The sequence below is a fragment of the Dryobates pubescens genome, chromosome 28 (assembly GCF_014839835.1).
Source record: "Dryobates pubescens isolate bDryPub1 chromosome 28, bDryPub1.pri, whole genome shotgun sequence".
In the NCBI taxonomy this organism is placed as follows: Eukaryota; Metazoa; Chordata; class Aves; order Piciformes; family Picidae; genus Dryobates; species Dryobates pubescens.
The window spans coordinates 7,958,812-7,983,357 of record NC_071639.1 but is presented as its reverse complement, the minus strand read 5'-3'; the positions used below and the strand labels follow the sequence as shown (position 1 = coordinate 7,983,357).

Below are 24,546 nucleotides of genomic sequence, written 5' to 3'. Positions count from 1 at the left end.
GGAATGTGCTGCCCAAGGAGGTGGTGGAGTCACCATCCCTGGAGGTGTTCAAGAGGGGATTGGACATGGCACATGAAGCCATGGTTTAGGAGTCATGAGGTCTTGGGTGACAGGTTGGACTTGATGATCCTTGAGGTCTTTTCCAACCTTATTGATTATGATTCTTTAACTTCCATGAGAATTCTGTTCAGAATAAAAAGTGAAACAAACCTCCATACAGAGTTGTGCCAATTGTCTCTTCTCCTGTAGGCAACACTTCCTCATCTGAATAGTAGTTTTTTATTGCAACTCGTATCAGGTAACTTGAAAATGGCTGTAGGTTGATTATGGTGGCTGTAAGACCCTGAAATTCCTGTAATTTGAAGTCAGATAATAAATGGATTCTTAGAAAAGACAGTCATGTATCACACCAATCACCTGTCAATGCAATGAGAGTTATAAAAGAACACAGCGGTGCTTTTGTACTCTTGAAACATTCTAGTGTTTAAAAGATAGTGTTAAAGTGATGGGTTGGGTAATAGCTCACTACAGAAAGCACACAAAAAAATAAAGTCAAAACGATAGTTTGGGTAATAGGTCACTACAGAAAACAGATACTAAAAAAGCAAGCTGAGGTGTGATTATCATGGTTACGTTTTTCAGTAGCTGATACCTAATGGCAAAGTCCATAACAGAAGAAACTTTACCAAGGCAAGTGCAACTACCACAAGACCTAAAGGCATGACATACGGTGGCTGGACAGTCTGAGGAGTTATTTAAACAGATTAATTAATGTGTCCAGAGAAGGGCAACGAGGCTGGGGAGAGGCCTTGAGCACAAGCCTTACAGAGAGAGGCTGAGGGAGCTGGAGCTGTTTAGACTGGAGAAGAGAAGGCTCAGGAGAGACCTTATTGCTCTCTACAACTACCTGAAGGGTGGTTGTAGCCAGGAAGGGGTTGGTCTCTTCTCCCAGGCAACCAGCATCAGAACAAGAGGACACAGTCTCAAGCTGTGCCAGGGGAAGTTTAGGCTCAAGGTGAGGAGAAAGTTCTTCATTAAGAGAGTTGTTGGCCATTGGAATGTGCTGCCCAGGGAGGTGGTGGAGTCACCATCCCTGGAGGTGTTCAAGATAGGACTGGACATGGCACTTGGTGCCATGGTTTAGTAGTCATGAGGTCTGTGGTGACAGGTTGGACTTGATGATCTTTGAGGTCTCTTCCAACCTTGGTGATTCTGTGATTCTGTAATATTAACCCCAGCTGCTCTTTGTACAAGTAGAAACTGAAGACTTGTTTCAACGAGGGTTTAGTAAAGGTATGTTATGAAGCAGAGAAGCGCTCACACAGAAGAAAGCTGAGGAATCTATCGCTGAACAAATACCACAGAGAAAGGGGGTACAGAAGTGGGAATACTGTCCTAGAAAGTTAAGGGATGGTTTTTGAAGTGATAGCACATCCCCAAACAGTCATACCAATTCCAAAAGAGCCATACCAATACTTTTTGCTGTAGGTCAGAGAAACAGAGGCTTGAGTTCCTGCAGTCATTCGTCATTTGCCTGAGGAATACCAGATAGGTTGGCGTAGGCTGAAAGATGCCAGGACATAACTCCTGTGGTGTGACAGGTGGCAATCTTAATGTAAAACTGGTGTTTGTTGTATCAAGGATAGTAGGTTTCTCAGTGTTTGGCAACGGAGTCAGGCATCTTTTATCTAGGAAAGACATAAAAAGGAAAAAAAAAACCCAAACTATTGGACCAGCCCAAACTTGCAAAGGATTCTACCACCACTGCTATGCTGCTATGAGAATGCATGGCCACAAAACATCTCTCTCTGAGTTCACCAACAGAAACAGACAAAAAATCCCACCTGAATGGACAGCATTTGATTACTTTCAGGGACACAAAATCAGTGATCATCAAAGTAGCTTCTCACTTCTCTTTTCTAAGGTGCAGATCTACTAAAGAATTTAAGTTCCTTTTTCAGTACCTAAACCCCTTGGCAATCTAGGTGGTAGTTGCTTTGCTCTCAAGGGCAATACACACTCGTGAGCCCAGGCTTGTTTGTCACAGAACAGACAGATATGCAAAACAGAAAGCATCTTTCTTTATCCATTAAGTGTTCTCTCCCTTTTCTTCCAAACAGCTTTTTGTGTGTAAAGTTCGTAACAACGAGAGGGAAAGGGGAGGCAAACTTTACGAGGAGAAAAGGAGTCCATAGGGAGAAAACAACAGAAAACTCCTCTCTGGCAAGAAGCAAAAGGTAACAAAAGAAAATCCCTCATCACTTGGTGTGCTTTTAAAAACTAATTAAAAATATATTAAATGGACTTGCTGCCAAGAAGGAAAAAAGATTAAAGTACATGTGTGGTGGAGATGGTACGAGGACAAAGGTTTGCCCTTAGGCCAGAGCAACTGACCTCATTGTCAGATCTGTTCTCCTCAAATGAGTAACACTGCCATTCCTACCAAAGTCAGGTTCAGGCATATATTGTCAGAATAAATGAGTCTGTTTAACAGAAATAAATGCAAGGTTGCATCTTTCTCAATCTTTTAGTTACCTAGAGTAGTGAAAACTCCCATGGGAAAAGTCCCAGAAGAAATAAAGGACTGAGTCATTTTCAGAGTTAGATTTTCTGTCAGGCAGCTCCACGGAAATGTGTTTACCCTGACAAGAAAATCCTTCGCTACATATTCAGTCCCCTTTCTCCTAACCCTGAAGAGAAATCATTCTCTCACAGAATCTATGACAGGACAATCATCTTCACTGAGTACTTCTGATGTGTCAAATGATCAACTGACATCACATGTCTGGGTGGCGATGAAAAGGTTAGCATGAAAGAAAACTCTAGCAGTGCTCCTTGCTCACATCACTAAAGCAATAAAAAGCATGTCAGTCACCCCAGCTGGTCTTTGCAAACATCACTTTTTCACCTGTACACCACTTGCATTCAGTACTGAGGAGAAGAAAATATTGTTTTCTTCATTCACTTTTCACCCAAATATGTAAGAAGAACACTGTGGGGATCTCTGGGTAGAAATAATCCTTTAGGACTGAAATTTCCCTTTCTGCACCAGCTAAGCCTGAGGCTTTTGCAGAAAACCCCATCCCTGGGGAGGAGGATTGGCACATTCTGTACCAGGGCCCAAACAGGTTCCTGCATCAGTGCCAAGCCCACATAGACCTCATGGGAACAAACTTGTCCAGAGAGCTGGTAAGAATAGTCTGGGCACTGGTGAAAGCAGCTGCAGGCAGGAGTAACTCTTCCAACAACCCCATGCAGCACTACAGGCTGGAGTCGGAGTGGCTGGAGAGCAGCCAAACAGAAAGGGACCTGGGGGTGCTGATTGACAGCCAGGGGAACATGAGCCAGCAATGTGCCCAGGTGGCTAAGAAGGCCAATGGCATCCTGGCCTCCATCAAGAATAGTGTGGCCAGCAGGAGCAGGGAAGTCATTGTGCCCCTGGACTCAGCATTGGTTAGGCCACACCTTGAGTACTGTGTCCAGTTCTGGCCCCCTCAAATTAACAAGGACATAGAGACACTTGAACGTGTCCAGAGAAGGGCAGCGAGGCTGGGGAGGGGTCTGAGGCACAGCCCTACAAGGAGAGGCTGAGGGAGCTGGGATTGTTTAGCCTGGAGAAGAGAAGGCTCAAGGGAGACCTTATTGCTCTCTACAACTACCTGAAGGGTGGTTGTAGCCCAAAGGGGGTTGGTCTCTTCTCCCAGGCAACCAGCACCAGAACAAGAGGACACAGTCTCAAGCTGTGCCAGGGGAAGTTTAGGCTGGAGGTGAGGAGAAAGTTCTTCACAGGGAGAGCTGTTAGCCATTGGAATGTGCTGCCCAGGGAGGTGGTGGAGTCACCATCCCTGGAGGTGTTCAAGAGGGGATTGGACATGGCGCTTGGTGCCATTGTTTAGTAGTCATGAGGTCTTGGGTGACAGGTTGGACTTGATGATCTTTGAGGTCTTTTCCAACCTTATTGATTCTACGATTCTATGATTTTAAAACCAACCAAAATCCCCTCTACCTGGGTACAGTTGTGCTGCTGAGCTGTAGGCTAAGATTTTCAGTTCATGATTTGCTCTTTCGTGCAGAAAGTGTCTTGTGCTGGCTTTATTTGCTAGCCAAATTTCAGCACATTCTTTTGTTTCAGTGCTCCAGTATATGAATTCCTTATCTGCAGTCAGGCTGACAATTTTCTTACCTGCAGGAAAAGATTGTGTAGTTAAGCTTCAGAACAAACCCCTGAGCAGACAGATTTACAAGAGAAAATATCATATAGTTTAGCTTCAAAATAAACCCTGAGCAGCAGACAACTCTACCAGAGCAGATGGATGCTTGCATTCACAGTGAGTATATATGGGTGAGCATCTTGGTCATACAATATTTTCAAAGAACCCTTCTGGAAAACATATTTCTGGTCTTTTCCAATGGGTCTCAAGAAGCTGAGACACTTTGGGGTTGTTTTTCTCAGGTTTCCAAGGTTAGATTGGAAGGCTTTTAATTATCCATAATTATGAGAACTGCAAAACAATTAACACACACACACACCAGAAATAAAAGACAAGAGCAAGAGCTGTCTGCAGAGATTTTCACCATCTTTCCAAGATGAAAACCACAGTGCTCTGCCATCTCCCAGGAACAATTAAGGCAGCTCCTCTGATAACAGAACTCTCTTACCAGTACTCCTCCAAAATGGAGCTGCAAACCAGGCAGCCAAGATTAAGGGCTACCATTACAGGAAGTGCAAGATAGATGTCATAGAACCATAGAATTGGAAGGGACCCCAAGGATCATCTAGTTCCAGCCCCCCCTGCCATAGGCAGGGAGCCCTTGAATTAATGAGGAATTAATGTTGTCATACAGGAGTCTCCTTTGCATCAAGTACCCTTCCCACGTGCTGAAGTCTGCAGTATCACTTTCAGGCATGATTTGAGCTAGCACTGCATTTTCCCATTGAGATCAACTGTGGCAGGTGTATCAAATAGGAAAACCTAGCAAAATAGTGTGAAACTTATAGACATGTAGCCTTTGAGGCTACAGCATTGTCATTTGATGCACATATGACTAGGACACACACATCAGTAAAAATCCTCACACTGCTCCTTCTCCTAGTTTGCATAAAGAGGGTACACAACTACAAACATAGAACACAACCATTTTGTTCATCTTGCCTATAGATCAATTAATTTTACCATGAAAGTGCTTCCTGGAGGCTACTTTGCTGAAATGAACATTGTCTGATGTAAGGAATAGCAAGAATCACAAACTACCCAGCAAGGGAACACTCAGACCTTGAAAACTCGGTATTTTTGTCATGCTCCAGCAGTGGCAACCATCCACATCTGAGGCCCATATTTCATTTCTGCCTCTGACAAAGAGTAGCTGAGGATTCTTGGAGTCAGACACATCTACATGCATAGCTCTTCCTAGCTCTGCTTCTGCCACGTTGCAGGTGCAGGAGGTCCTCATTTGTTCTGATATGGATCCCAAAATGTGGTGCACAGTGTCATTCAGCATATCATAGTAAAGCACGTGGCTGCCACAATCAAGCTCTTCCATCCAGTACAAGCGGCTGCCAAACAAAATGAAGTGCTTACAGTAGAGAAACTCCAGCCTGAGCAATCCTGCCTGTCAGTTATAGCACCAAATGCACTCCTGTAAGTGGCTACACATCACAAACCTCCCAAATATTTGAAAACATGAATATTTGAGAGGGATTCCAGGTGTTTAAAGGACATTTTTGAATGGAAGGAACAGTGTGGCCAGCAGGAGCAGGGAGGTCATTCTCCCCCCTCTACACTGCACTGCTTAGGACACACATTGAGTCCTGTGTCCAGTTCTGGGCCCCTCAGTTTAGGAAGGATGTTGACTTGCTGGAACATGTCCAGAGCTGGGGAGGGGTTTAGAGCACAAGCCCTGTGAAGAGAGGCTGAGGGAGCTGGGGTTGCTTAGCCTGGAGAAGAGGAGGCTCAGAGGAGACCTTATTGCTCTCTACAACTCATTGAAGGGAGGCTGTATACAGGTAGGGGTTGGTCTCTTCTCCCAGGCAATCAGCACCAAGAGGACACAATCTCAAGCTGCACCAGGGGAGGTTTAGGCTGGATGTTAGGAAGAAGTTCTTCCCAGCAAGAGAGATTGGCCATTGGAATGTGCTGCCCAGGGAGGTGGTGGAGTCACCATCACTGGAGGTGTTTAGGAAGAGACTGGATGGTGTGCCTGGTGCCATGGTTTAGTTAGTTAGTGTTGGATGATAGGTTGGACTCAATGATCTCAAAGGTCTTTTCCAACCTGGTTAATTCTATTCTATTCTATTCTATTCTATTCTATTCTATTCTATTCTATTCTATTCTATTCTATTCTATTCTAGTCCATTCCATTCCATTCCACTCCACTCTACTCTATAGCTGACTAGCCTGGCTAAAGCAGTTGCTATTAAAAAAAGCCATTGTCTGGTGCTGATTTCCATTTGCATCACTTAAATGGAAGAATCAACCAGTATTTGATGATCATTGGAAATCTTTCCTCAAACACAGATTATCTTGTTGAAATTAGGGATGTCCAACCCCAAACTAGCAGTATAAAAGTATAACTTCAACCAGAAATTTCTGGCATTTCCAGGTGCAGGAGTCTCATGTACTATAAAGAGACTTTTTCAATCTTTAGATTAGATTAAAGTAATGTTTCAAATCTGCTTTTTAAAGTCATTAGTAATCTATGCCTTACCTTAAGAAAGGATAGTAGAACAGAGATGATACAGTTGAATTTTTACCCAACTGGATGTTCAAGGCTTTTAGAGATTTGATCTTGAGCTGAAGATCAAAACCAAATATTTGAGTTTCATTCCACAGTGTTTTCAAGGCAACAAAGAGATGTCTTGCAATCCAGTCAACTGTGATGGCTGTGGCATTGTGAAGATATGGGTCTTGGAAAAACTTAAGGAAAAAGAAGAAAAACATTACTAACACTGCCTCAGAGCAGAATTTTCCCACCTAATGCTAGGATGTCATGAAATTAGATTTATTTCTGCAATAATTTCTCTTTGTCAAGTAGAAGTCAAACTATAAAGAGATGCCCTGGCACAAAGTTTCCAATATACAGACTTTAGTGTTTCAAAAATCTCCTTTGTTGCCTCCATGTTCTGGAAATTACCATGAAATCAAGTTAAGTGACATTTGATGGAAAATAAGAAATGTCTTGCATTTAACAGCATGAAACAGCATTTTAAATTGTCTGTTGAGATATCTTACCAACAAAGCAGATGAAAATCAGTGAATCATCCATGGTTAATAGGACAGCTTTACCTATGGCATACTCCATGGCTCATTCTAATAGGTACTGATGACCAAAACCAAAAAATTGGAATTCCAAACTTTACTGTATTGTACATATTTTTATTTTATTGCTAGATGGGAATATCATCCAGCTAATCCCTCTCATATTGTGTCTCATACAAACTGACAGCCTTGAACACCTCCAGGGAGGTTGTGTTCACAACCTCCCTGGGCAATCAGTTCCAGTGTCTCGCCACCCTCACTGTAAAGAACTTCTTCTTGTTACCCAGCCTAAATCTCCCTTCCTCAAGCTTAAAGCCATTCCCTCTTGTCCTATCACTACAAGCCCTTGTGAAAAGTCCCTTTCCAGCTTTCTTGTAGGGCACCTTCAAGTACTGCGAGGCTGCTATAAGGTCTCCCAGAAGCTTTCTCCTCTGCAGGCTGAACAGCCCCAACTCTTTCAGCCTCTCCCCTTAAGGGAGGGTCTCCAGCCCCCTGATCAACTTTATGGCCCTTCTCTGGACCCACTCCAGCAGCTCCATGGCCTTCTAATGTTGGGAGCACCAGAACTGGTTGCAGTACTCCAGGTGGGTTGCAGTACTCTGGGTGGGGTCTTCAGGGTGAGGCTTTGACTTCTTCATTAACTCCAAAATAATGATACACATTTTCCTAGACTTTCTCAAGCATGGGAATGAACAAAGGAATACCTGGGACTCTGAAGCAGTCTGTATACTCTGAATCAAAAGAGAATCTTCTACGATGTAGTACACTCTGTCATCATCAGCAGTGTAGCAGATGTCCTTTATATTTGTCTTAGCTGAATGTTCCCATATGGTACGATTGTTGTCTATGTCAGTAAGAAATAACTTGTTGGCAGAAACTGTTAGAAGAGTTGGGACAGGGAAAAGATCTGGAAGGAAAAAGGCACAGCAGAATTAAAAAAAAAAAAGAAGGAGAGAAAGAAAGGAGGAAAGAAGAAGGAGGAGAGAAGGAAAGAAGAAGGAGGAGAGAAGGAAAGAAGAAGGAGGAGAGAAGGAAAGAAGAAGGAGGAGAGAAGGAAAGAAGAAGGAGGAGAGAAGGAAAGAAGAAGGAGGAGAGAAGGAAAGAAGAAGGAGGAGAGAAGGAAAGAAGAAGGAGGAGAGAAGGAAAGAAGAAGGAGGAGAGAAGGAAAGAAGAAGGAGGAGAGAAGGAAAGGAGGAGGAAAGAGGGAAAGGAGGAGGAAAGGGGGAAAGGAGGAGGAAAGGAGGAGGAAAGGAGGAGGAAAGGAGGAGGAAAGGAGGAGGAAAGGAGGAGGAAAGGAGGAGGAAAGGAGGAGGAAAGGAGGAGGAAAGGAGGAGGAAAGGAGGAGGAAAGGAGGAGGAAAGGAGGAGGAAAGGAGGAGGAAAGGAGGAGGAAAGGAGGAAAGCAAACAGGAAATCAAGAAAGAAAGCAAGCAAACAAGAAAGCAAGCAAGCAAGAAAGCAAGCAAGCAAGCAAGATAAGGCAAACCACATTCTAGACAATAGCAGTCTTTCATAAGGAAAGCAAGTCCAAGATAAAAATAAATGATAGCCCAGCACAAATGATATTTGGGCCTATGTCACAGCATATAAATAAAATTATGAGCTGCCTTCTTGTCATCACATGCAGACTCCTAAGATTTTTTCAGTGGCATTGTGGATGCTTACCTAAAGAATTTAAGCCTAGTCAAAACAGATTTGCTCACTTAAATACCTTTAGCAACCCATCTACAAATAGCCTGTGATCCCCAGTAGATCTCTTACCCTTCTGGTCACTCTTCACAGCCCAGTAAGAAATATTCTGTGATCTGCAGCAAAACCTGCTGTCCCATACTACCCCAGGGTTATCTAGAAAAGTTAATTTAGCATGGTTTTGAGGAAAGGCTTGAAATTCCTGACATTTCATCTAATGATAAGAAACGTGCCAATCATTTCATGCCAGAAGTTATAACTTTTTCCTTTGTGGTGTCTACTGTAGGGTGGAACAAATGTCCTACAGAGTGTTGGAGGCTGTTTGTCAGATTACCAAATTCCTGTACTGCCACTTTTACCATCTGGTACACACGAACCATGAGAGGGCTTCTAAATCACCCATACCTGATGCTCTCCTCTCTGCTATTGCAGACAAAGGTCCTGGACCCACAGAGGTGAAGGCTTGTACCTGTGGGGCAGGAGATTGTTACATATGTTGAACAGCAGCATGAAACAATTGCATTTGAGAGCCTGCAAAATCATAGCTAATGCCAAATGCAGAACCACATCCCCTGGCTGCTCAGCCAGGAGCACATGTGCCTCAATTGACCCAAGGCTGAGCTGGTCATTTCAAAGGCTACATTCAGGGTTGCACCATAGCTATGAGGAGAATTTTATGAACACAATTCACACCACATCTATCAATTAGAGCTCAAAGGACACGGGGGAGTCTTATCTCCTCCCCCAGGCTGGAGCGATTCCTACTGCTGCTTGATGCTGCAACCAACGTGGTGTTCTACACCACCAGGATGTCCACCACATATTATTCTGTTTTTGTCTTTCAAGTATGTGTCTCTGTGTTCCAAGCCTTTCACCACATTGAGAAGATGACCTCTTGACAAGTTTTAACATGGAAGTCTTTTTCTGGGTGTCATCTGAGTCCTTGCATGTCTGCTGCAGTGGACCTTCTCTTCACATGTGTCTCTGCTTCAATAGCCTGCCAGCCTCACTCAAGGGGAATCTCTCTAACCTGCAGCTTTTATCAGAGGCTTTGGGAAACTTCTAGAAATGTTTCTTGTTCAGCAAGGCTGTACAATACTGCAGCATTGTTTTCTACCTTATTTAGTGAAAAGCACAATGTGTAGAAAGGTTAAGGCAGGTACCCAAGGGTGAGTCAGGGAATCAGCAGCTCCACAAGCAGAAACCACAAGTTCTTGCCCCAGGCCCAATACCATCTCCTAAGCAAACACATCAGAGTGGACTAATAAACATCTACTATCTAGCATGAGTTAAGCCCAGTACTTTTCATACCTGAAACCTTACTGTGATGTTGGGAAGCACATCCCTGAGAGAAAGGAGCATCAGGGTGGGTCTAACATTGCTTGTGTTCCACTCCATGGAAGTGTTAGCAGTGTCACTCAATAGCTGATAGTAAACCCTGAAATGTGTCAATATCCCATTGTTCCTTTCAGGTCTGTCCCACCTCAACTCCACAAGGACTTTCCCATCCCTTTCATGCAGGTTATTTGGAGACACATATATTCTAGGGCTTGTAGGGGCTGAAGGAACTGAAAAAAAATAATAAAAAGATCAAAAGCATTGAGTGGAGCATTTCTGGTTTGTAATTAACTCTTAGTCTTGAGCCAGAGCTTTGCAACTGCAGTGCTGACAGGGAGAGACAGCAACTGGTGACAAGTAAACTACAGAAGAATATCTGAGGGGTGGGTGTCAAGATGAAGGTGACTGCTTCTTTTTAGTGGCGCCCAATGATAGAATAAGGAGCAATAGGTACAAGCTGGAACACAGGAGGTTTGGCCTCAACATGAGGAGAAACTTCTTTGCTGTGAGGGTGACAGAGCACTGGAGCAGACTGCCCAGAGAGCTTGTGGAGTCTCCTCTGGAAACTTTCAAAACCTGCCTGGGTGCATTCCTATGTGACCTGCCCTAGGTGATCCTGCTTTGGCAGGGGGATCAGACTAGATCTCTAGAGGTCTCTTCCAACTCCTAATATTCTGTAATTCTGTGATCTAAAGTTTGATTATTTTCATTGGTGTGTAGTTACCTTATTTTAACTTGCTCAGCTAAAAGAAGAGCTGTATGAACAAAGACAAATGCACTCCTGCACTCAGACTGAGGCAGATCTACTTAGCCAGGTCCTGTAGGTAACAATGGAGCTGCAAGAATTTTCACAACAGAAAGCATGCTCCATCCCCTCTCCCATTCACTTCAAAATCTACTGCAGCTCATAAGCTTAGTCAGCACTCGATTCACTCAACAATACATTTTAGCTGGCTTAGCTTTGACCTGCATGAGAACAAAAACAAGCACAGAACTGAAAACTTGAAAGTGCATAACACATTAAAAATGTGCTAAGTGGTTAACATGAGCCTTTGATGGCCATTGGAATGGATCTCAGTTTCCCTTTCTTGCTCATTGTGGACATGGTGGATACGCCATCATGCACCTTCTGCTCCAGCTCCTGTTGCTGCAGTTGTGTGCATCTGTGTGTGCCATAGATAATTCCAGAGATACTCAGGAACATGCCCTTGCAACTCTGTTGCCCTGAATTTTGCTCATTCCTCTCCAGGGTTTTACTTGTTGACACAGGAATGTGATTTCTCATTTTAGTACCTCCTTCAGGGGCTCGAAGCAATACAGATGTTGTTGGTGCCTTGCCCCAGTATGTGTATGGAGTGACAGTAAAATCAAAGAGTGCAAATGGTTCCAGCCAATCAACTTGGTAGGATGGCACTGTCAGGTTATGGGGATGCAGGCACTGTTCACTCTCCAGAGGCTGTGAATGAAATAAAGCAGAATAAAACAAAACAAAACATTTTTCCTGCTCTCAGAAAGGTCTCCACAAATTCCCCTCACCAAGCTGGTCAGCTATATCAAATCAGAGCTTCTCTTCCTATGAATGACTGTTGTTTCATCGCTTCCTGTGGCACTGTAGTGACAGGGAGCAATCTGCTAGCAATCTGCCCTTTGAATTTAAGGTAAAGTTTGCCAAATGTGCTAACATTAAGCATGGATGAAGGCTAGATTTCCCAGACAGGCAAAGGCTGTCCTACTGACAGCTCAGAGGACATTTCTGTCTCTGAGTTACTGTGAAGGGCTTTCTCACACATCTTGAAGCACTGTGAGCTCCTTGCTAAGCACTTCACACCCCAGCAGCTAACCCAGAGCTACTACTACACCCTTGTTCCCCCTGTTTGGCCTCAGTGATGGAGAAATAGGACAGCTTGCTTTATATTTACTGATTAGTTTGGTTGCTTGGCTGATTTGTGATGCTGGAGAAGAAACAAACTGTATTTCTGTTTAAAAATAGACACATCAGCAAGTAGATGCAGTACTACATGCAGTTAATGAGGAGGGAATGCATGAATATCCTCACTTGTAGAGCTTTGGATCCCACACAGTATAAGACAGTTCCCCATTCCACATTTGTGGAGGGACTCCAAGTGACATGGAAACACGAAGAATTTCCTTTAATCTTGAAGGAGGACTCTGGCACTGAATCTGGAATCACTTTTGGTGCAAAAGAAAAATTCCCTGTGCATAAAGAGAGGAAGAAATAGTAATAATGATTTCAGGAATATGAGCAACAGGCAGGCTGTTCAAACCTGGCTTAAAACATTAAGACACTGTGGAAAAAAAAACCCTGAAAGCTGTCACTAGATAGAAACAATGACCAACAACATCAGGTATCCTTTGTAGCCATCCCCATCAGCTTTTATAATTGCCCATTATCCAGGTGTAGCCTGATAGATGCTTTTAATACCTATAAGTATTTAAGTATATAAATACATACTTTTATATACATATATATAAATTTAAAAGTTGCTGCTGTTCTTGGATCAAATGACTAAGTGTCATGGTTGAGAGTGGGACAGATTGCTCTAATGCCCCTGGGGCAAAAGAAAACTGCTTCACACACAGGATTGGAGTATTGGAAAGTTTAAATGGAGAAGCTTTTCACAGTCCTACAATATTACAATGCATAGTGAGGAGCATAGCAAAGCATATCAAATACAAAGGAATGCATAATCTGGGTTTAACAGAGAAGCTCATTAAGCCAAAAGCTTCACACAAGAACCTCCACCAAATCAGACCAAAAGCCCAGGACTCCTTTACTCCCCATCTGGGGTTCAATATGTATCCCAGGGCTCTTCCCTCCTGCCATAGCTAGGCTGGTTTCAGGCTGGCCAGGTCTGAAACTGCCTCCCCTTAGTTCCTGGGACGAGGCCCAAGCAGGAAAAATTAGTCCAGCCTTGAAGGCTGCAGATAGGACTGAAACCATCTTCCCTCCACACCAGATAAGGGAGCTCACTGCATCCAGGGATGTGCAGAGGAAGAAAGAGAGAGCAACTGATTTCTCAGCCAGTTTTATAATGACATAGGATTTATGGGAGGAAATACATCATCTCCTGTGTCCACCCTCTGGACTGGACACAATGGACACTCCAGCTTCTAGGGCTCTGTAGCTTTGTAGTCATTCTTAAAGCAGCCAGCTCAAACTGGGACACTAAGGAATTGCTGGATGTTAGGAAGAAGTTCTTCATAGAGAGAGTGATTGGCCATTGGAATGTGCTGCTCAGGGAAGTGGTGGAGTCACCATCACTGGAAGTGTTTAAGATGAGACTGGCTGAGGCACTTGGTGCCATGGTTTAATTGATTAGATGGTGTTGGATGATAGGTTGGACTCGATGATCTCAAAGGTCTCTTCCAACCTGGTCTATTCCATTCCATTCCATTCCATTCCATTCCATTCCATTCCATTCCATTCCATTCCGAAATGAAGAACTGCAGGCTGGTAGTGAATGCCTTAGCAAAGGGCTTAGACAATAAGAAACTATGAAATGAAAAGAAAATCAGGTACCTGGCAGAGGTTTAAGTGATGTGTGAACGAGGGTAAAGGCTGCAAACTCTGCTGGTTGTGAGAAGGGAATGCTAAGGCTCTGATTGACTTCCTGAGTTGTAAGGAACTGAAGGCTATTAATCCAGAACAGACGACCACTGTAGTACTCCAGTGCAGCCTGAGATATTTCTGAAGTACTCCATGCTGCCAATTCTGTGATGGTAGCATCACCACAACTGTGAAAACACACATGAAATTAGCAAACTGACTGCTAAACGCACGTGGAGAGAGCAAGAGTTATGTAATGTTTGACACATCAATGTTTCTCATCACTCAAACTCTTAACACTCCTGTAGGAGGCAGGAAAACAATTCAAAAAGTTCTCCTTGAGTTCTCTAAAGCAGAATACTTCCAGAATGACACATTACAGGAGTAGCTGGGGGGGAGGGGGAAGAGAAAAAAGCCTTGATTCCCTTGATTTTCATTAGAAAACATATATAAAACCCCTTAGTGTCCTGAGGCATGGGGGGAGAAAATAGAGTACTGTGGGAAAACTCAGCCCACCTTCCCACAGCAACTTCACTGAAGCAATGGAGTCTGCTTCACAGAATGAGATTCGTTCAGCTTCATTAGAGTAGGTCCTCAGATGAATCTGACCCTGCTACTTTCCTGGATAACCTTCCATTATTTATTAAACTCCTCTGAGATCACTGGGGATTTAATCAGCCTTGTTAACTTCTTTGTCAAAATTTACAGGGCCTGTTTGTTTGTTTGTTTGTTTGTTCGTTCTTTTTGGTCCCAATTTATCCTCTGAGTAAGAGATTAAATATGTTGTAAGAGGCATGATTTTGCCATCTCAGAAATTACTTCCAACTTAGACACATGCTATCCAAAGCAAATTTGGAAAAGCTCTGACATGCCATCAGGTCCATGAGGATGGATCACTTCTAATCTCTCTATTCTGGCATGCCAGGGACAGTGATTTATGGCTGCCAATTGGTTCACAATGGAGCTGCGTGTTCTAGCTGAAAGCAATCAGCGTATTTTGATTCTTTAAACGCTCACCCATTAATCATAGCAAGTCTAAAACCAGCCAGAAAATTCAGCTGATCCCACACAAAGCCAGCCTGCAACATTATGAGCCCATGTAAATACAGATCAATTATGCTCAAGAAGTTTACTCTGATGCTTGAAAATAAATAAATCAATTTAAAAGGCCCCCTCCCCAAGAAAAGGAGCAAAAATGTAGTTCCATGAGCTACCCACTCATCACACACCTGGCACTTACAAAACAAACTACCATTTTCCTTGAGGCTTTTGTATATATTCAAGCTGACTCATAAACATAGTTTTGTTCTGCTTTTAAACTTGGCCTTTCAGGACTAATGCAACCATTTCACATTCAGGCTGATCAGGAGGAAAGCCTGTTGAGTACTGATTGCTCAGGTGAGAAAGCGATGTCAGTTTCAGTCCCAAGCTCCATGCAAGATTAACAAGTTAAAGCTCTAGGCACTCGAAAACTGTCAGGTGTTGTAAATGCCAAGATAAAACAGACAAGCAGTGGTGATTATTTCCTAAAGCCAAGTCTCAAATTTGATGAGAATGACCTCAATTGAGCTGAGTTTCCATACTGTGAAAACTGTGTTAACAGCCACCTCGGTCTGTATCATGCCATCGGGTAGCTGTGATCATTACCTCCTCTTCTTTGTTTACTGTTAAATTGGTGACTAATGTGCCCAGAATTGGACAAAATTAGTTTTTAAAGAGTATCACAAACCCCAGAAAATACAGGCCCTTCTTACCTCTCTTACACGTTCACTTACCCTTCTTTGCAGAGAGAAACTCTGTACAGGTTTAGGTGTAGACTATCTTGCACAAGCCAGTAAAGAAAACCATAGGTGAGATCCAACGTTAAAGCAACCACCTAAGTGGGGGGAAAAAAGCAACATCCAACTGGCAATTTAAACACACCTTCACTTCTGAGGGAGAAGCCCTTGGGCATAACTGTTGTCTACACAGCAACATGAGCAGCTCTGGAGTGGCAAAGATGACATTACTGCCAGGATTATTTATTCTAACATGAAAAGAGGTGGCAAGAGAAAATCATCAAGTCCTCAGTGGACACCTATTTATAGCAGCTGATGATCTTCTAGATAGCATTTGATGACCACCTGTCACAGTCTTCATCCCTCGAGTATCAGAGTACTTCAGATATGATGTTGCCATCAAGTGATTAGTGGGACTACCTGTCAAAATTTCCAGTGCACCTCTGCTATTTTAACATTCTTTGTCTGACATAGGTGTTTGATATCCAAGCCTGAATGTCAGCTTCACCTTTGGAAAGAAGCCTGTCAGAGCTTCTGTCTTTGTTTTCCAGCTTGGATTTTACGCTTACCCGGATTTCACGTGCTGCCTTATTTCTGGCAAACACATGCAAAATGTTGATTAATGTGTTTGGGTAAATAGGAAATATTTACATTTTTGTAACTAATTTCTTGCTAAATAGTCAGGGGGCAGGAGGAAGAAACAATCTTCCTGTTCACTGCTTCAATATTTCATGATCTGGATGAAGGAATTGAGTCAGTCGTCAGGAAATTTGCAGATGACACCAAGCTGGGTGCAGGTGTTGATCAGTTAGAGGGTAGAAGGGCTCTCCAGAGGGACCTTGACTGGCTGGACAGATGGGTAGAGTCCAACATGGTGGCATTCAACAAGTCCAAGTGCCAGGTGCTGCACTTTGGCCACAACAACCCCATGCAGTGCTACAGGCTGGGGTCAGAGTGGCTGAAGAGCAGCCAAACAGAAAGGGAGCGGGGGGTACTGATTGACAGCTGACTGAACATGAGCCAGCAGTGTGCCCAGGTGGCTAAGAAGGCCAATGGCATCCTGGCCTGCATCAGGAATAGTGTGGCCAGCAGGAACAGGGAGGTCATTGTGCCCCTGTACTCTGCACTGGTTAGGCTACACCTTGAGTACTGTGTCCAGTTCTGGGCCCCTCGGTTTAAGAAAGACATTGAGACTCTTGAATGTGTTCAGAGAAGGGCAACGAGGCTGGGGAGAGGCCTCAAGCACAAGCCCTACGAGGAGAGGCTGAGGGAGCAGGGATTGTTTAGCCTGGAGAAGAGGAGGCTCAAGGGAGACCTCATTGATGTCTACAGCTACCTGAAGGGAGGTTGTAGCCAGGAGGGGGTTGATCTCTTCTCCCTGGCAACCAGCACCAGAACAAGAGGACACAGTCTCAAGCTGCACCAGGCTGTTTAGGCTTGAGGTGAAGAGAAAGTTCTTCACAGGGAGAGCTGTTAGCCATTGGAATGTGCTGCCCAGGGAGCTGGTGGAGTCACCATCCTTGGAGGTGTTCAAGAGGGGATTTGACGTAGCACTTGGTGCCATGGTTTAGGAGTCACGAGGTGTTGGGTGACAGGTTGGACCTGATGATCTTGGAGGTCTCTTCCAACCTTATTGATTCTATGATTCATCTTCAGCTAAACCAGGTGCAGGGATTTTTTACTTTTATTAGGACCCAATATTCAGAATAAAGCTCTCTTGCTTTTGCAGTAAACAACAGATTCCACACCATATGCAACAACAACAGAAATCAGACGTCTAATAATTGTTCTGTGAATAAAATGGAACTTGTTTCCTCAAATTAATCTGCTAAATGCTATCAAGTTCAGCCCATGCCACGTCATTAGCACAGCTTACAAGTTGCTAGGGCCTCTCCAAACATGTTTTCCAGCAGCTCTCAAACTTCTAATCCAAACACTAGTTGTAGCTCTTCCCTTAGAAGTTTATGGATGTAAGTGGAGCAGCCTTTTTTTTTTACCCCTCTTTTCTATTTTTTTTTTCTCCCATCTCTTCATTAATAAACTGCAGAAGATGATGACAGGAAAGCAAATGCCACATCACTTAGTTGTCTGTTGGTCCTTATGTAATTACGTTCTTGACATATTTCTGTTGACACTGTGTGTCAGAAAATCAAGGTTTGAATGATTGCTCCTGTAGGTTTTCCTGATAAAAATATCTCACAGTATGCATGTGCCTGAGTGCCATGTTTAGTCAACCATGTTGCATTTCATCCCATTTACCCCTACTATGCTCAGCACCAAACTGCATCCTTCTATTGGAGTCTTTTTTCCTTGCCCCACTTTTCCACCCCCCTCCGTAACTATTTTCCCTTAGTCATGTCCATCTTCTTTCTCCTGATCCCTCTATCCACATTATTTAAGGCAAAGAAATATTCATACTATTCATCTTTAGGAGACAGACAGTAATGTAACACCTCCCTTCTGTTATGTTTCAAAAATAGACAAAGGCTTTCCAGTTTGTGAGCAGTATTAGGCTCTGGACATGATGTGTAAGTGTGATATCAATTTAACAACAGAAGACACAACAGAAATTTAGCTACTTGAAATACTCCTCAACTACTTCAGTCTGGAGAAAAGAAGGCTCTGAGGTGACCTTATTGTGGCCTTTCAGTATCTGAAGGGGGCCTACAAGAAGGCTGGGGAGGGACTTCTCAGGATCTCAGGTAGTGATAGGACTAGGGGGAATGGAATGAAGCTGGAGGTGGGGAAATGCAGACTGGACGTGAGGAAGAAGTTCTTCACCATGAGAGTGGGGAAGCCCTGGAATGGGTTGTCCAGGGAGGTGGTTGAGGCCCCATCCCTGGAGATGTTTAAGCCCAGGCTGGATGAGGCTCTGTCCAGCCTGCTCTAGTGTGAGGTGTCCCTGCCCATGGCAGGGAAGTTGGAACTAGATGATCCTTGTGGTCCCTTCCAACCCTGACTGATTCTATGATTCTAACTAGAAATATTAAGAGACCACACCTAGAGAGGGTCCTGTCCCCTCCTGCATGCAATGCACTTTGCTGCTCCCCTGTACATTGCTTTTGTCCCAGGCATATTGTACAGTGCAAATTACTTACTAAGTGCTTTCGAGATCCTGTGCCATACCCTAAACTGGAATAGATCAGAATAGCTCTGACAAAAATCAGTCAAGGTCTGCCAATACACATCAGCTGATTGGGAAATAAAATAATAATCCTAGAAGGATCTAGCTCTTGCAAAAGAAATTAGACTTTCAAAGCTCTGCCCTCATATTTGTTCAGGAAATCTGACATCTCCATAGAAGTCTCTTCTATTCCTATCAGTCACATTTCAAGCTAAGAGGAGATGCAGCATTATACTGCTGAAGACCCTGTACTGATCAGCACAACAGCAATTCATTGCCACACAAACCAGGTAGTGAATACCAGTAAGAACCAGAGATGTAGACAACATGGTCTAGCTGTTGGATACCAGAAATTAACTGTCATGTGTGTTTCAATATTGAGGTAACAGATACTCTTTTCAGGATAAAGGACTTCCTTGTGCAAGGAAGATAAGCATTAGTACTTGTGCAAACACATACTTGCTTCTTTATAGGAGACAATAAGGACCAGCTCGATCATTCCACCATTAAAGAAGGTGTTTACTGCCCTTTTGTTGTTGTTTTAATCTGCTGGGTTTGGGTTTTACTTTAATAAACAAGCACCTGTCAGCTATAACTGGTCACTTCCCAATCCAGACATTTTTACTTGGCTTTTTTCCTGTGTGCATCACAGCAGGAGGCTGAGTTCAGAGAGTCAGTGCACAGATTAGGGGCAGGAGAGAAGCAGGAGAGGAGACGGTTGTTTGTAGGAGGTGTGAATAAGTGGATGGTTGAAGGCTGGTGTCACTGACATAGATAAAGGTGCAGAAAAGAAAAATGAAGACAGGAAGAGATGAGCAGCAAGAGACTGCTGCCAAGGTTCTTGCAAACAAGAAGAAGAAATCTGAGGTTAGCATGAGGCGATTGAGGGAAACAGGTAATGAATGAAAAGAGAAGGGCAAAGAAAGTGGTGATGTTCACCACAGAATAAGGTGAAAATTGTCAGTCCTTTGCAACAGATCACCCTGAAGATGTGTGGTATGTGTTGTGGAATTGGGTCATCTATCACTTTTCTCCCAGTCATGGGAGGGGGAAAGGGAGTATAGCACAGACCAAGCCTGTCACTGTAGCAGCACCTTAGCAGCCTGAAGCGTAACTCCAGTGCCCTCGGCAAGTGTCTAGCCCCAAACCTGCCCCTGTCAGGACCTGTGAGCTGGAAAACATCACAAAGGAGGCAGGATGCTGTGGAACTCCAGCTCCATATTTGAATGGGACAGCTAGAACTGACCATTAGGCTTGAGTCGCTTGGGAAAAGCAGGTATTTTTCCCACATGGGAAGGAGCATCATTACAACCAGAGGGACATCTTTAATGTCACCTTTTGTTGCAAGGTGTGACTTTAGAGTTATGGAACCAACATTTTGGTACAGCTATTCTTACCTTGTTCTCAAAATGATATAATATTGCAGGAAAGGCATGTTATTCTTCTGGTCATCAGATGTCCATTTGGACAACCATGAGCACTGCCTGCATTCAAGAAATCTGCTCTCTAACACACACTCCCTTCACCCAAACCAAACAAAACTTCAGTTCACCTGTCTTCCAGAAAACTGGAGCTGCTCTTGCAACAGGAGATAGTCCTCTCCATTCAGTCTTGCACTTTCCACTGAATACGTTGTGGCCCAGTATAAATAGCCATTCACTGAATCCACCACCAGATCCTTCACAAGGAACACGACGTGAGCCACGATATCCGTATGGCCACCCAGCAGTGGTTTTCTATAGATCTAGGGGCAAGAAAATTGCTTTTAGCATCAGCCATGATCAGCTGAGTATGCACAAATGACTTTTCCACAGCACTTTATCAGAAGCTTATGCAAGCCTTGGAGAGAAGGGCAAGGAGGCTGGGGAGAAGCCTCGAGCACAAGCCCTACAAGGAGAGGCTAAGGGAGCTGGGGTTGTTTAGCCTGGAGAAGAGGAGGCTCAGGGGAGACCTTATTGCTGTCTGCAACTACCTGAAGGGTGGTTGTAGCCAGGAGGGGGTTGGTCTCTTCTCACAGGCAACCAGCACCAGAACAAGAGGACACAGTCTCAAGCTGTGTCAGGGGAAGTTTAGGCTCGAGATGAGGAGAAAGCTCTCCACAGAGAGAGTCATTAGCCATTGGAATGTGCTGTCCAGGGAGGTGGTGGAGTCACCATCCCAGGAGGTGTTCAAGAGGGGACTGGACGTGGCACTTGGTACCATGGTTTAGTCATGAGGTGTTGGGTGACAGGTTGGACTTGATGATCTTTGAGGTCTCTTCCAACCTTGGTGATTCTGTGTTCAAAGTGCAAAGATGGAGGCTAAGGTAAAATTATTAGTTAAAAATTAACAAAAGACAAAGCTGAGATATCTCTTTCCCCTTGGCTTTCCCAGTTTTGGCAGCCTTCTGTCTGACAGAGTTTCTCACCCACTTCATATTCACTATTCACAAGTGTAAATGAGGGTGCAAGGCAGTGTGAAATCTGGCCTCCGAGCTCCAGTTTTTAAAACAGCTTCTGCCTTTGCACTTGCAAGAAATGAAAGGCAGAATTTGACAGCACTGCATAAATTAGCACTGCAATTTTGAAGTCAGATACCTTTTAAATACTTCACATGTCAATGTTCTTGATATGAGAGTGTACAAAGTGCAATGGCAATTATATTTTTTTTATCTGCAGTGATCTGCAAAGTATCACAGTACAGAAGCCAATCTGGAAAAATCTCTGTGCAAACAAATCATGGCAAATGTGATTAAAATAAAGTCCCTCTACTTCCTAGCAGGGATCAACTTGGAAGCTTCCATGTTCACCATCTTCACTTATTTTTGCAGCACTGAATCCAGCAAAACTGTTGATAGTGTGTTTGATTTGCACCTGGAATTCACCATGCTGCATGAGTGACTGTTAGTGAATGTTTTACTCCAAACTTTTATACAACCCTGGAAAAATCACACAAGGCCTTCTTCCACATGATTAACAGCAAAGGTCAAAATGCCTCTCAGTTTGCAAGAAATTTGTTCTCCCAGATACAGGCTTCAGTACCTGAAGGGAGAATACAGTAGAATAGAATTAAACAAGTTGGAAGAGACCTTTGAGATCATCGAGTCCAACCTATCACCCAACACCATCTCATCAACTAAACCATAGCACCAAGCACCCCATCCAGTCTCTTCCTAAACACCTCCAGTGATGGTGACTCCACCACTTCCCTGGGCAGCACATTCCAGTGGTCAATCTCTCTTTTTGTGAAGAACTTCTTCCTAACATCCAGCCTAAACCTCCCCTGGCACAGTTTGAGACTGTGTCCTCTTATTCTGGTGCAGGGAGAAGAGACCAACCCCCACCTGGCTACAACCTCCTTTCAGGTTGTTGTAGACAGCAAGAAGGTCTCCCCTGACCCTCCTCTTCTCCAGTCTATGCAACTTCAGCTCCCTCAGCCTCTCCTCATAGGGCTTGTGCTCCAAACCCCTCCCCAGCTTTGTTGCCATTAAAGCCTATGAGAAAGCTGGAGAGGGAGTGTTTACAAAGGCCTGCAGTGATAGGATGAGGGGCAATGGTTTGAAATTAGAGAAGAGTAGATTTAGATTGGATGTTAAGAACAAGTTCTTGACCATGAGGGTGCTGGAACAGGCTGCCCAGGGAGGTAGCTGAGGCCCCATCCCTGGAGGTATTCAACAAGGCTCAACAAGGCTCTCAGCAATCTGATTTGGTGGAGGATGTTCCTGCTTACTGCAGGAGGGTTGGACTAGAAGACCTTTGAAGGCTCCTTCCAACCCAAACCATTCTAGGATTCTGTGATTCTATGACTTCAGGGACTTGGCCTCTTCAGAAATGCAGCTATGGACGTGACGATCTTTGAGGTCTTTTCCAACCTTACTGATTCCATGATTCTATACTCACCGTGTTTGCTTTGCCAGCCCAGTACAAGCACCGACCCAACCAATCAAAGGCCAAGACCCTTGCATTTCTGACATCAGGCACATAAGTGTTCTCAGGGGTACCCTCTTTTGTGTTCAGTGACCAGCTCTGAACTTCCCCCATGGAATTAATCCAGTAAAGAGTGTTGTTATACCAATCGAGGTCTTGAAGAAAAGAGAAAAAAAAGGAAGATATTAAGGATGTCACAGACATGGAAAGAAACCCCATGTTTTCAAAAAGAATAAAAAGTAGCCAGATGCTTTTCCCCCCCTCCCCTTTTTAAAGTGAATACACATGAGCAGACCCAGCTGAAGATCCTTCCTTATAGAAATGTACACCGGTAAGTCCGTGCATGGCCCTGGTGATTATAAATGCATGACATATATGGGGTGCTGGAGGCAGAACTCTCTGCTTCAGAGAGGTGATTTTAGCTCTGCTGTAACTGTGGTGATGTCAGTAGAGTTTCACTAAGGATTAATTTAATCCATAAAGTAGGAGAAAGAGAATGGACTCAAAGGCATTGCTCAGTGAAGCTGCTTCACTGCACTGCATTCAAGTCTAGACTTCTGCAGTGACAGCTCTTGTCTTTCAGTGCTGTTGATTAAATTTAAGGAGAGCTAATAAATACTGACAAGTGTGTAGCAGCAGCAGGAGTTTGTTTAGTATTTACCTGAAATATTTCTTATATGAGGATTGAGGAGTTCTCCTGGCCCATAGCTATCCAACTGCTGCTTCCAGAGCCCTTCAGCCCCCACTGCCAACATATATGGTTCTTCTCCAGCTGACAAAGAAAGGAAACTGCAGTTGTGCACACCAACAGGCAAATTATGTGTAAGGCTTGTATTTCAATAGGAAAGTTAGAATAGAATAGAATAGAATAGAATAGAATAGAATAGAATAGACCAGACCAGACCAGACCAGACCAGGTTGGAAGAGACCTTCAAGATCATCGTGTCCAACCTATCATCCAACACTACTGGATAAGAGCAATAAGGTCTCCCCTGAGCCTCATCTTCTCCAGGCTAACCCCAGCTCTGCTCCCTCAGCCTCTCCTCATAGGGCTTGTGCTTCAAACCCCTCCCCAGCTTTGTTGCCCTTCTCTGGACACGTTCCAGCAAGTCAACATCTTTCCTAAACTGAGGAGCCCAGGACTGGAAGTTACAGAAGCACAATTTAAACTGTCCCTGCCCTAAGCAATAACAGATAAAGAAGGCAGGCACCAAAACATCATACCTTGAGAAAGTCAGATAGTCAGGCAGGCTTAGATCAAGAAAAATAAGGCAATTTGGAACCCTATTAGATGGTTAGAAACCCCTGTGGATTTGGACTTGGCCTTACTGAAGTCAGGCAAAAGTCTCCCCTAATCTCAAGTGCCAGTCCAGTGCCTTAAACTGAAAGCTATTTCCCTTCAGACACAGGTTATTTTGGGTCAGCTAGGTTTCAAAAAGAAAGAGCTACAAATCTCAGGCATTGTGCACACAGCCATATCCCCCATTAGCTATGCTCAAATCGAGGATTTTCAGCTTGTAATGAGCCTGCACTTTCCCATAAACTCTCATTAAACTCCAAGGCACTGCTCCAACCACTTCATTAAAGAAAGTGTTTTGCAGAGCATAGGAAAGAAATAGCACCTCTCATATCTTTAATCTGATAGTGTATCAAATAATGTGCTTGATAGGGTACTTGCATTAGAAAAATGTATTTAAGTAGTAAAAATAAAATGATAACTATAATTGGAGAATCTTACTACTTTAACTAAAAGAAAACTTACTCATCCTACATTCTTTAGTCTTTCCAACACAATAGTTTCTGGGCCCCTCATTTTGCAGTCCTTGCCCAAAGCCTGGGCCTCACCATGTGGGAAGCTGCATGCATAACTCATTCCACATTTCTCCTGG

At 43.8% G+C, this 24,546-nt stretch overlaps 1 protein-coding gene across 1 annotated transcript in view; it reads right to left on the bottom strand.

Annotated features, from left to right (window-relative positions):
• Positions 1-24,546, bottom strand: part of ROS1 (ROS proto-oncogene 1, receptor tyrosine kinase) — a 73,733-nt gene that overhangs the window by 30,743 nt on the left and 18,444 nt on the right. The window contains exons 15-29 of the mRNA XM_009906067.2: positions 23,319-23,429; positions 22,631-22,812; positions 20,305-20,496; positions 15,626-15,726; positions 13,824-14,038; positions 12,332-12,496; positions 11,576-11,737; positions 10,256-10,512; positions 9,350-9,413; positions 7,961-8,163; positions 6,706-6,914; positions 5,274-5,554; positions 4,007-4,183; positions 1,471-1,688; positions 211-352 (exon numbers count right to left, since the gene is read on the bottom strand). Of these exons, the coding sequence (XP_009904369.2) occupies positions 211-352; positions 1,471-1,688; positions 4,007-4,183; positions 5,274-5,554; positions 6,706-6,914; positions 7,961-8,163; positions 9,350-9,413; positions 10,256-10,512; positions 11,576-11,737; positions 12,332-12,496; positions 13,824-14,038; positions 15,626-15,726; positions 20,305-20,496; positions 22,631-22,812; positions 23,319-23,429 (2,679 nt within the window). The remainder of the gene's footprint in view (positions 1-210; positions 353-1,470; positions 1,689-4,006; positions 4,184-5,273; positions 5,555-6,705; positions 6,915-7,960; positions 8,164-9,349; positions 9,414-10,255; positions 10,513-11,575; positions 11,738-12,331; positions 12,497-13,823; positions 14,039-15,625; positions 15,727-20,304; positions 20,497-22,630; positions 22,813-23,318; positions 23,430-24,546) is intronic.